Consider the following 12754-nt stretch of genomic DNA (forward strand, 5'->3'; position numbering starts at 1 on the left):
ATGTCGCCCCCGCGGCCGCAGCCCCCGGCGGCGACCCTGCGCGGCTTCCTCGACGCGCACTTCGCCTCCGCCGAGGACCTCGCCGCCGCGCCGGCCCTCGCCGAGCTCCTGCGCCGCGAGTGCGCGGGGCTCGAGGCGTCCCTCCGCCGCCTCGAGGCGCAGCTCGCCTCCGGCTCCGCCTCCTGGCTCGCCCGCTCGGCCGAGGCCCGGTCGGGCCTCCGCCGCATCCGCTCCCGAGGTCCGCTCCCCTGAACTAAACCCTAGGGTTCTAAACCCCGTCCCGACCCGTTCGGTTCTTTGTTTGCTTCTGCCTGTCGCGGATTTGGCTCGGGGTCTCAATGGGGGTTCCCTGTCCGTAGGAGGAGGAGACATCCCTGCCGGGGACCAAGGGGAGGCGAGCGCTCCGGGCGTGGAGCTGCCGGCGATCGTGCGGGAGATCCAGCGGATCGACACCATTCGTCTCTACGCGGGTGAGCGTTTGTTCCCCTCGTCGCCGTGGCATGCTCTCCTAACTGTTAAGTTGCAGGATCTCGGACTAGTTGGGGATCCTGCATTTCCCGGAAGAATGTTTTAGCTGATTAATCGTTTAGCTTTTTCTGAAAACAGTTGTTGTGGGAAAATTCCCCTAGACTGTGAGTGGTTTAACCTGTCAAACTTCGCTCTGAATCTGATATGTTAGCAAGTTATATGCTTGATTGGATCACAACTCACAAGGGGGACATGTCAACAGTTTCTCTGTTCAAAGATAGTTCTTGCAATATGGTTTGCTCATACCTCACACTACTTTGATGATTTGATCTAACACCAAAAGGAATGCATAAATTCCAACCAAATGTCCAACTGAGGGACTGACCATGTGAACTGAGGGGACAGTCCATGTAAAGCTTTTACTCAGTTGAGAAGTTCCTCGCCAAATAAACTAGTATCAGCATTCAGAATTTCCTGAATAAACGTCGTCTTCCACAGATCATAAAACTGGTTGTACCAGTTAACAACAGTGTTAACTGCTTAAATTTGGTGTGATCAGTTTACTTTCCTGCAATGTGCATGACCACAAGTAATTTGTCCTTTTCTGCAAAAAAGAGAACCTGTTTGGTGCGGTAGATTGTTCCTACTGTATTATTCTATCTCCTTCTTGTCCTCCTAGTATGTGATGTAGGGATTTATAGCGCTTTCTATAACTTTGCTATGCTGACATTCCAGAAGCTACTCTACAGTTGGAAGCTCTGGTTGGTAACCTAGAAGATGCAGCATATTCTATTGTTAGACAGGCCTCAAAGTTGAACCTGTCATCAGTACTTCGACGGGCATCAAACGTAAGAACCTTTTGTCTTTCCTTTCTCCTTTCGTCGTTCTGGATGAAACTAATAATAGATTATATGCTCATATAATAGGCCTCTCAGCAGTAACCTGTATTAAGTGTTACTCTTTCTTTTCTGTATTGTAGGGGGTGGAACGGAAGCAAGAAAAGTTGCTCCAGGCTGTTGATGCTGTGAGAGATATTGAGCAAGAATTGGTAAGGATCAGCACAAGTAGGCCACAGTGGACAAATCTTATAGTGGCGGTTGATTCAAGAGTGGACAAGACTCTAGCCATTTTGAGGCCTCAAGCACTTACAGATTATCGTGCTCTACTTGCTGCACTAGGCTGGCCACCTTCCTTGTCTTCACCTGACATGGAGAAGGATAAGTACTCCCAAGTTCCAAATCCCCTTATCTTGATGAACGAGGCAAATAAAGAGAAGTATTCTGAAAGCTTTCTAGCACTGTGTGCTCTACAACATGTGCAAGCCAACCGTGAAGTGCGTCAATGCCAGATGCCAGCGGCAACTACTCCTAGCCTGTCAGATTCGAAGTACTTTGATAAAACTGCGTGCCTTGATAATGGACTTTGGGCAATTGATGAATTGGTCCACCCTATTGTGTCAAGGATGGAATATCATTTTTCTAAATGGTCTGAACAACCAGAGTTTATTTTTGCTCTCCTTTACAAGATAACAAAGGATTTCATGGATGGAGTGGATGATATACTGCAGCCTTTGATTGACAAAGCAAGACTTGTCGGCTTAAGTGCCAAAGAATCTTGGGTAACTGGAATGGTAAAAATGCTTCTAGGATACCTTGAGACGCAAATTTTCCCACCCCTTGTCACCGCTTATCATCGTACTGATGACAAACTTGAAGTACATTCATCTTGGATGCATTTGAATGACCAGATGATTACTTTTGATAAAAGGATGCAGCTGCTTGCAGATTCAGGAATTCAGAAAGTTGCATTGGCTTCTGAAGGGCTCTCAAGGTCATTATCTGTCTTTTCAATATACATTGGACATTCTGATTGGCTTCGGATATGGGCGGATATAGAGCTTAATTCTGCACAGAATAAGCTCAAATCTGAATTGGAGGATGAAGCAAGTTGGTTATGTAGTATTGATCCTCAGGATGAGCTTGGTCACCAGCAAAGCACTGCTAAGTTTATTCTGTCTACAAGAGAAGATTACAAAGCTCCACCTGTTTCTGAATTTGTCGTCAAAACTGCATCGACGATGGTTGAAAGAAGTCATGCTCTGCCAACTAAGGGAACAAAGATCCAGTATTGCAGATCCACTTCAGTCCAGTTCTTGAATGACTTCTTTTTTTTGTTGCATGAGCGATGTGAGGCATTGCAGTTGCCAAATACAGCTTTACAAGAAGAGTCTTTGTTGAAAGCTTCCTATGCAATCAATGCCGCTAGATACTGTGAGTATGTTCTTCGGGAGTGGGATGAAGATACCGCCTTCATGGAGCTGGGTGCGCATGGGAATTATGTTGATGGAAACCAAGAACAAATCCACAAACACAGTGCCCAACGTCAGTGTTCTTTCTTTGCAGACGAAATTGCCTTTTTGGTTAAGCTAGGGACTGATTTTCTGGAACAGTTCATGTCCTCCATCCTGATTGAGTTTGAAGACCTATCCTGGGACTACGTCCAAAGCATTGGATCATCAAATGAACAAAGCCAACCAGATGATCAGGTTCCCGATGAAGAAAACCTAGAGGTATCGCCTGGATTTGTAGCCAGCCTAGAAGTCCTGAGAGAGCGAATCACGAAACTGAAGCTGTATCTCAACTCCAAGGATTTCCTTGACCTGTGGAGGAGCATAGCAGAAGGTCTCGACTACTTTGTCTACAGCAGCATACGGTGGGGACAGGTGAAGTTCTCTGACCCCGCAGTCGTCCAGCTAAGGGTCGACACGAAGGCCCTCCTCCGCATCTTCAGGCCCTACTGTTCCAGACCTGAGGCCTTCTTCCCGTTTGTAACCGACTCTCTGAAGCTGCTGACCATGCGAGAGACAGACGCCCAGCACTTGCTGGAAGCGCTCAAGAATGGGAAGGACGACGGTAAGTCTGGCCTGAGGCAACATGGGTTGCACCATGTGGATGGTAGCCAGGCCGTGAAAGTCCTGAGGAGCCGGAAGTCTGGTGGATAATCTCGTTAGTACAACACGTTGCTGAGACCTGTAGGCTGTAGGTGACTGACAAGAAAGAAGCTGATCTTGCCGTGCCGGTGCAGACTGATGTCCTCCTTCCAGGAAGCACAATGGGAACCCAACCGTGGTGACCGACTGCAGAAAAAGATGTACACAAACTGAAGGAAACTCCACCTACGGCAGCGGTGCTGCATTTCAAGTTCAACCTGTGCCCTGCTTCCAGGAAGGTGTTGATAAAGCATGAAGCAAACAACTTCCTTACGTGCCACTCACTGGATTGACATGACGAAATCTGTGACAAATTGGAGATAATGACACACATGACCAGATGACAGATTTCCGCCCTCTGTCGGTGTACTATCCCGCTTCCCGCTTCGACTGACCAGATCACGGTCAATCTAAGCACTTCGTCGTCGCCGTGGCGCACCGCAAACATAGGTTGATTTATTATTCAGACGCCTACGTCATTGATGAAGATTTCGTCAGCTTACTTACTTTCTCTGGTTATATACAGCCCAAGAAGTCAGAGCCCTGTAGAACGGTTCCGTTGGCTCTTGCGTCGTGTATTAACCCAATCCAATGAATCATGGCCGTATCTAATCGGTGGATTGTTTGATCGATTCATTGTCCTGTGTGTAGACCACTTCAACTGCTTACGTCGTCTTGTTTCGCTGCGATTCCTAGAGATAGATAGCAAATCGGCATATAAAAATGTACGCAGATCCATCATCGGATCGCCTCGCCAGCCTTGACTTCCATTCAATTTTCGCTCGATGCGTGACGTGTCGATAGGGGGGAAATAGAGGTCAATGTATGTAATGGGCGTGAGCTGTGCACCGGCGAGCCATTGACGGTATCCAAGTGGCGACTGTATGGAGCAGACGTCGTGGAAACTACGGGATGTCACTTGAAATGTTAATTAACAGTGACATGTACAAATACTAGTAGTCAATCCTAGGAGATGTTATCCGCAAAAAAAAAAATCCTATACTTTTATTGGACTTTCTTCTTATTTTAACCTTTCGATTTATTTCTATATTAAGGAGGAGATGTCACTTGAACCACGGTGATGCTGTCCGCATTTCACACATGCCCGGCTCTTGTCCTTCCTGCCATGGAACCAACTTCTCCAATATGCACCAACTTTGGCAATTCCCTGTTTTCTGTACCGCTCTTTCTATTTCTTTAGCTTCTTTGATTAGGAGGGTTATATAAAATGTACAAATAGTAAAAAACATAGGAATATTATAGGGTTATACAAAAAACTATGTATGAATAGTAAATACGTAGAAATATAACAGGGTTGAATGTGCAGAACAGAGGTTTGTGAAAACACAGGAATATTGTAGAATTGAGTGTTTAATCCGCGAGAATAGGACAAATACTTTAATCATAAGCATAGTCAAATCAAGATTAAAACATATGAACAAGTAAGGTTAGGTTGTAGTTATCCAATTTGTGACCTTTGCCTTGTTCTTAGTGCATTTTCCCGGAACACGCACAAGCCATGTTTGTCATTTGTATTAACATATAAAAAAGAACAATTACAAGAGTATGCAAAATAGTCATAGCAAAAAGGAAAGAAAGTAGAGGTTTGAGTGGATTGTTTTTTTTCTTTCGAAACTCAAACCAAAGAAGAAAAAAATCTCCATTTTTCTACAATCATTTTCTTTGAGCCAAAGAAAACTTATTTTTTTTTGCGGGTGACTTTCCTATTTCTATGTTTTTTCTACATTTTCCCTATGAAACAAATAAGCCCTTACAATTCAAGGATGACCCACACATGACTACACATAACTGAAAATGCATTGGCTTTCTGTTAATACGCTTATGTCTTAGCTGACCGACGACTCGGTTTTATTTAAGAAAATATCTAGTGAAAATAGTATAATCTCATTCGATTGAGAATTAACTAATTGCCGCTTGATTTTACAATTTTCAAATTTATTCGTACACATAAAGTTGTAGACCCATTATCACATCACCTCGCTCGGCCTTGCCTTCTATAGCTTGCTCAATGCGTGATCTGTCAGGAAAAGAAGAAGAGGTCCGTGAATGGCGGTGAGCTGTGCGATATCCAAATGTCAATAGTCAGACACCGTACAACGTACGAAATGTCACTTGAAATGTCAACTAACAAGAGCGCCATATCCAAACACTAGTAGATACGTAAATCTCAATGTGAGATGAATCCTGCGAGATGTCACCTGAACCACAACTATATTGTCCGCTTCACACATGTTCGCACTTGTCCTTCCCGGTACCAATTGCCATGGAAGCATGAGAGAGACACCAACTTCTTGTCATTCCAGGTTACTTTTTTTTTGGTTTCTTCGGTGTGGAGGGTCCGAAAATGTACGAATAGTAAAACACACGGATATTATAGGGTTCCTTGTTCAAAAACAGATATTTGTGGAAACACAAGCATTTTAAGAACTGCGGGTTTGATTAGCGGGACTATGACCAGGCCCGGCCCTGAGGGGGGGCGGGGGGGGGGGGCGGCCGCCCCGGGCCCCCAAAATTCAGGGGCCCCTCCCCAGGGTATGTACACACAGGCCATGGCCCAGGGAGGTAGTGCATGGACGCATGCAAACTAGCGAACTGCCGGTGATTCTTCCTCTACTCAAAAAAGGAAACGTAGCGCTATTCTTTCATTCCATCACGTAGCAATCCCATATCATACGCCGTCCTTTCCGTCATAAATAACAAGCCATCCTGCTAATTTCTCCTAATTTCCTTCCTAATCCCGGTCGCCGGTTCGCCGTCTCCCCGGTTTCTATTTCCGGGGTCCCCGATTGCGAGACGCTAATCAGAATACTTAGTACGCGCCGCCGCTTTGCTCTCCGCCTTCAGGCGCTGGACATGCACACACACATGGCAGATTCGCCGGCCTAATTTCAGACGAGTCCATATCGAGTCATTGGGTCATCGCTCAACACCCTAGCACCAAAGCCGATCCGATCATCCAAGGTATATTGTATTAGTGTTCTCTGATCCCTACTCCATATACGTTCAGTACTGGTCAAGTAATTTATCCATCACATACATGGGGCATAGCTCGCATCGAACAACCTTTGATGTCATTATTTGTTTATTTTTCCAGCACAATTTAAAATGATATAATAGGTGGATGATGCAATCATAGAAGCGTTCTTGATACAAAAAATCAAGAGAAATACCGGTGCATTGCTGAACCCAAATGGTAAATTGCCCATTGTTGTTGTGGAGAAGATGAACAAATTGATGGGAATTACATATCTGATCAAGAGGGAAATGTTACATCAACATCCATGATAAAAATGTAAGTGGTTCTGAGAGTACAGTTATTTCAATAGGTTCACATTTTTTGGGGGGAAATTTAAATAGGTTCACATGCACACTCTGCTAGCATCGATGATCATCCAGTTTTGCATTTTTCTAAATTAAAAATTACTAATTGACTTTGACAAATGGTGTAATGTCTTCTATGAGGATTTTCGAGTATGTCAAGGAAGTTGATTTTTATCCCAATGCCTCAATTAATTATCATCTTATTTGCAGTGCATGTAACTGTCACATTAGTTGAAATAAGTTTTTCAGAGTTAAGAGTATTGCATAGCTATTTGAAATCAACAATGACTCAGGAGAGTTTAAATGGTTTGACAACAAGATGCATTGAGCAAAAATTATCGGATAAGATTGACATGTACCATTATTTTTTAAGTGACTTTGCATCAAAGAATGTTATTTTTTGAAATGATAATATGTAAAATTATTTCATATGTATATTGTTTTTGATGAATTTAAATGATTATTGGTAACATTTCATATATTCATATTTATCACTATATTGTCTATACTAAGGGCCCCAAGTTTTGGTTTCGCCCCGGGCCCCCAAAATCTCAGGACCGGCCCTGACTATGACGAGCACTATATAATTATAAAAAAGCATGCTCAAGACTAAAATCAACTTCAAAGCATATGCAAGAAGTAAGGTTAGGTTGTCATTGTGCACCTTATGAACTTTGCCATGTTTGTAATTCATAGAAATGCAAAATAGAAGATAGAAGTTTGAGTGGATCGGAAAATTGCCTTTTTTTTCTTTCCTGGAACTAAACCAAAGCAAAAAAAATAAAATGCATTCTCTTTCTATATACATTTTTTCTGAATCAAATGGATACATTGTGTCACCAAAGCCAAATTTCCTATTTTCTATGATTTGCCTCCTTTTCTCTATGAATCAAAGAGGCCTTAGGACATCTCCAGCCGTTGGCCCCCCCAGGACGCATAAAAATTGCCCCCTGGGGGCGAGCCGGCAATACACTCGGCGCTGGGGGCGGTTTTGCGCCCAGTCGTCGCCCCCAGGCGCCGAAATTGGCCCACTTTGCAGCCCAATTTCGGTGAGTAAACGGCCCATATGGGCGAGAATAGGCCCATATTCGGCGTGGTTTCGCCGTGTCTCGGCGTTCAATTATCAACACAGTTATTCCTTATCACATATTTCATCACAGAAAAATCAAATACTTCAACAAAATACTACAACAACAAATAGTTCAATACAAATTATATAGCTCAACAAATAAAAACTCGTATTTCATCACGCGGCGTCCCCCTTGAGCCTCCATAGGTGCTCAATCGGATCTTTCTGCAGTTGATGATGCATCTGTGGGTCTCAGATCTCCTGACGCATACTGAGATAGGCAGTCCAAGTTGCCGGTAGCTGGTGATCAACTTCGGCTAGAGGACCCTGCCTGTGGTATGGTTCAGTGTCAAACACTGGGTCTTCTTGCTCGCTCTCGATGATCATGTTGTGCAAGATGACACAGCAAGTCATGATCTCCCACATTTGATCTTTCGACCAGATCTGAGCGGGGTACCGAACAACAGTGAATCGAGATTGGAGCACACCAAATGCCCGCTCGACATCCTTCCTGCAAGCCTCCTGAAGCTTCGCAAACCAGGCGTTCTTGCCTCCTGCCACAAGGTTTGAGATCGTCTTCACAAATGTCGACCATCTCGGATAGATGCCGTCAGCTAGATAGTACCCCTTGTTGTATTGGTGCCCATTGATCTCGAAGTTCACCGGAGGAGAATGGCCCTCAACGAGCTTGGCAAAAACAGGAGAGCACTGCAGCACGTTGATGTCATTGTGAGTTCCTGGCATACCAAAGAAGGAGTGCCAAATCCAGAGGTCCTGTGTGGCTACCGCCTCAAGCACCACACTGCAACCGCCTTTGGCGCCTTTATACATCCCCTGCCAACCAAATGGGCAGTTCTTCCATTTTCAATGCATGCAGTCGATGCTTCCAAGCATCCCAGGAAATCCTCTTGCTGCATTCTGGGCTAGGATCCGAGCAGTGTCTTCCGCATTGGGTGCTCTCAAGTATTGTGGCCCAAACACTGCCACCACTGCCCGACATAACTTGTAGAAACACTCTATGCTGGTGGACTCGGCCATGCGCCCATAGTCGTCGAGTGAATCACTGGGAGCTCCATATGCAAGCATCCTCATCGCTGTCGTGCACTTCTGGATGGAGGTGAATCCAAGAGCGCCAGTGCAATCCATCTTGCACTTGAAGTAGTTGTCGAACTCCCGGATGGAATTCACAATCCTGAGGAAGAGCTTTCGGCTCATCCGATAACGGCGCCGAAATGTTCTCTCGCCATGAAGTGGAGCATCGGCGAAGTAGTCGGAGTAGAGCATGCAGTAGCCTTGCAGACGATGTCGGTTCTTTGCTTTCACCCGCCCCGGCGCCGAGCCACCTCGACGCGGCTTTTCATTGCTCGCCAGCAGCTGGGCGAGGGCGGCGAGCACCATCAGATGCTCTTCTTCCTGGACGTCGGCCGCGGCTTCCTCCTCCAGCAGCGCGGTGAGCTCTTCCTCCTCATCCGAGTCCATCGCCGAGGCAGTCAAAATGCCGAACACCTTGCGCTCGGTGGGCGTGTACCCGCCGTTAAACCGCGCCTCCGCAGCCGGAAACGGCGGCCGAGAACGCCCAGCTGCTGCGGGAGGGGCTGCCGCGGCGAAGCGCTGCTATTTTCCGGCGGGGAATGGCTATCTAGCGGAGTAGGCCGGCGGCCGTCGCCGGGATATAGCTAGTGGTGGCCGAGGGCGCGGGGGGTGCGAGGCGAGTCGGGGGAAGAAAACCTTGACTTTTCCCCTGTCGGTGTGGGCCAGGCGTGCTTTTCCCTAGCGCTGAACCGGCGATTTTCGGCGTCCTGGGGGCGCGACTGGGCCGTTTTTTCGGCGCCGGCGCCGAAAAAGTGGCCTGGGAGGGCCTGTTGGGGGCGCTGCTGGAGATGCCCTTACCACCCCGTGATTGCGTAGACGCGGGTACAAATCATTGAAAATAAAAAAAAATTATTATCTCACTCGATTGTGAATTACGGTATGTAACTAACTGTGAGTTGATTTTTCAAGTTTATTCATGCATTTATATAAAAACCTCACATACTCCCCTCAAAAATAATAATTTCAGTACGTGATAGTAATCTAAAAACGTGCTCACCCATGTTGTAATAATTGGTCAATCTTCTTATATAAAGAAAATGTCTGTTCTCATAGTTTGTGGAAATGTGAAACCAACATTGGAATTTTGAAGGAAGAAAACGCAATTTGTTGCACGTTCCTTTCTCCTTCCCCCGGACAATTTTCTTCCTATGGATCCACCTTTCCACGCCCCTCTCAAAATTGCAACTTGACGACGTGGACAGGCCAAGCAAGGTAGCGGAACACAACAAAAATACATAAGCCATTGTTTTGTTGTTTTAGGGGATACGCCATGGTTTCTAGCTGTGGAAATTATGAAAAACATACATCTAGTGCACAAAATATAATTAGTATGTTTGTAGTAATTTGTCCATCTAGTGTGCAAAATATAATTAGTACTATGTTTGTTCTCATAGTTTGAAAAAATATACATGTGAAATCAACATTGGATCGACAAGTGTTCACTTCGTACTAGTACAACAAAATTTTCCCCGCAAATTTTTTTGAGGCAACAGTAATTTGTTGCACGTTCCTTTCTCCTTCCCCGCACAATTTTCTCCCCAAAAGGCCAAGGAAAAGCCCTCTCAAACTGCAACTTGGCGACGTGGACAGGCCGAGCAAGGTAGCGCGCGGAACACAACAAAAATACGTTTTCTAGCGGTGGAAATTATGAAGATATACATACATGTATAAAATAAAATATCCTACACGTTTTAATCAAGAGGCTGAGGCTGGAGATGGACGTGTAGGGCGGCTCGTGCTTGACTATCTACGCCGAAGCGGAAGCCCCCGTGGAGAAGTCAGTCAACGGAGTGATCGATCCAAGCAAGCTGCTGCTGCCGCATATCACTCTCCAGAAGTCATCATATGCGCCAACCGGACGAACCTGTCCGGTCGCTTCCCCGGTTCCCCTTATATCCTTGTTCCTCTTCTTCCACCTCCGTACTGTGACCTGTTGCTCCGTTTGGATCAATCGACCGGAGCTCTGCAGCACCTAGCCGGGGAGCACAGCGGATAAGCTAAGCTTCGGCGGCCATGGGGAACTTGTGTGTGTGCATGGGCGGCTCCGCCAAGTGCGCCAGCGCCTCCACTCCCTTCCAATCAAGTAAGCCGCTCGCCGCCGCCCTCTCTCTGTTTCTTGATTTCTTGTCGAGAGAGAGATCATCGATCAAGGGAGGGAATTAATCATGTGGATGCGTGGATTGTGTTTCGTTCAGAGGTGAACCCAAGGAGCAGCACCTCCAACTCCAACTCCAAGGCGTCGCGCCGGAGCAGCTCCGGCCCGGAGAAGCCGCCGCAGCCGGCGGAGGCGCCGACGGCGGCGGGGGAGGCGCAGGCGGTGCCGCCGGCGTCGCTCAAGTCGTTCAGCATGGCGGACCTGCGGGCGGCCACCAAGAACTTCGGCTCCACGTCGTACCTGGGCGAGGGCGGGTTCGGGTGCGTGTACAAGGGGTGGATCGACGAGACCACGCTCGCCCCCGCCAGGCCCGGCGCCACCAACGCCATGATGGTGGCCATCAAGAAGCTCAAGAAGGAGAGCTTCCAGGGCCACCGGGAGTGGCTCACCGAGGTCACCTACCTCGGCGACCTCCACCATGAGAACCTGGTCAAGCTCGTCGGCTACTGCTCCGACTCCGACAGCAACAAGCTGCTGGTGTACGAGTACATGCCGCGCGGCAGCCTCGAGAACCACCTGTTCCGTCGCGGCAGCCAGCCGCCGCTGCCGTGGTCCACGCGCGTGTCCGTCGCCGTCGACGTCGCCCGCGGCCTCGCCTTCCTCCACTCCCGCGACGTCATCTTCCGGGACCTCAAGTCCTCCAACGTCCTCCTCGGCCCCGACCACCGCGCCAAGCTCTCCGACTTCGGCCTCGCCCGCGCCGGCCCCACCGGCGGCAAGACCCACGTCTCCACCCGCGTCGTCGGCACGCGCGGGTACGCCGCGCCGGAGTACGTCGCCACGGGCCACCTCTCCGCCAAGAGCGACGTGTACGGGTTCGGGGTGGTGCTCCTGGAGCTCATGACGGGGCGGCGCGCGCTGGACGAGGCCCGCGGCGTGGCGTCGGAGCTGCTGGTGGACTGGGCGATGCCGATGCTGCAAGGGGAGCGGCGCAAGGTGATACGGGTCATGGACACCAGGCTCGGCGGGCAGTACCCGAAGAGGCAGGCCCAGGACATGGCCGCGCTCGCGCTCCGCTGCCTGCAGAACGACCCCAAGACCCGCCCCTCCATGGCCGACGACGTCCTCCCCTCCCTCGAGCTCCTGCTGCAGCCAACCACCGCCAAGTCCACCTCCTCCTCCTCGACGACGACGTCGTCCAGATCGCCGGCCGCGTCGGCGACAACGCCGGTGCACAGAGGCCACCGTCGTCAGAAAGCGTAGCTAGCTAGGAGACTCTGAACATTTAATTATTGTGTTCAATTAGTGTGTTCATCTGTGCAGTAGAATAGAATTTCCTTTGTAGATTATTGGAAATTGGACTTGTTTTTCTCTCTCGTTTCAGCCGTTTGGACCGTTTGGAATACTGGAGGAGTATTACATAAGTAGCTCCGGATTGCACATAGATTGGTGACGGCGACTATCCATTGACTGGCTTGCAACTTGCGTATTTTTCGCCATGCTTGCAACATCAACCTTTACAGGTTAACTGACCAGTGAACACTTCCTAGCCCCATATCCAAAATAATCATGTACATACATGAATATAAATGTCGATGCAGTAAACAAAAAGTTCATCTTGTGGTGCGCAAGAGGGTCTGGACTGCCGATCGATCGTTTCGCCAAATGCGGGCTTTCCCATAACGAGCGCCACGTCCTT

At 48.1% G+C, this 12754-nt stretch overlaps 2 protein-coding genes across 2 annotated transcripts; both read left to right on the forward strand.

Annotated features, from left to right (window-relative positions):
• Positions 1 to 4123, forward strand: LOC119360569 (RINT1-like protein MAG2L). The gene is made up of 4 exons (XM_037626152.1): positions 1 to 238; positions 360 to 470; positions 1204 to 1316; positions 1448 to 4123. The coding sequence occupies exons 1-4, from the start codon at positions 1 to 3 to the stop codon at positions 3467 to 3469; spliced, it is 2484 nt and encodes an 827-aa protein (XP_037482049.1). The 3' UTR covers positions 3470 to 4123.
• A 6632-nt stretch (positions 4124 to 10755) lies between these two features.
• On the forward strand, positions 10756 to 12482 carry LOC119362340 (probable serine/threonine-protein kinase PBL18). The gene is made up of 2 exons (XM_037627546.1): positions 10756 to 11043; positions 11156 to 12482. The coding sequence occupies exons 1-2, from the start codon at positions 10974 to 10976 to the stop codon at positions 12316 to 12318; spliced, it is 1233 nt and encodes a 410-aa protein (XP_037483443.1). The 5' UTR covers positions 10756 to 10973; the 3' UTR covers positions 12319 to 12482.
• Positions 12483 to 12754: the final 272 nt, after the last annotated feature.

This window comes from Triticum dicoccoides, chromosome 2B (genome assembly GCF_002162155.2).
Source record: "Triticum dicoccoides isolate Atlit2015 ecotype Zavitan chromosome 2B, WEW_v2.0, whole genome shotgun sequence".
Lineage (NCBI taxonomy): Eukaryota > Viridiplantae > Streptophyta > Magnoliopsida > Poales > Poaceae > Triticum > Triticum dicoccoides.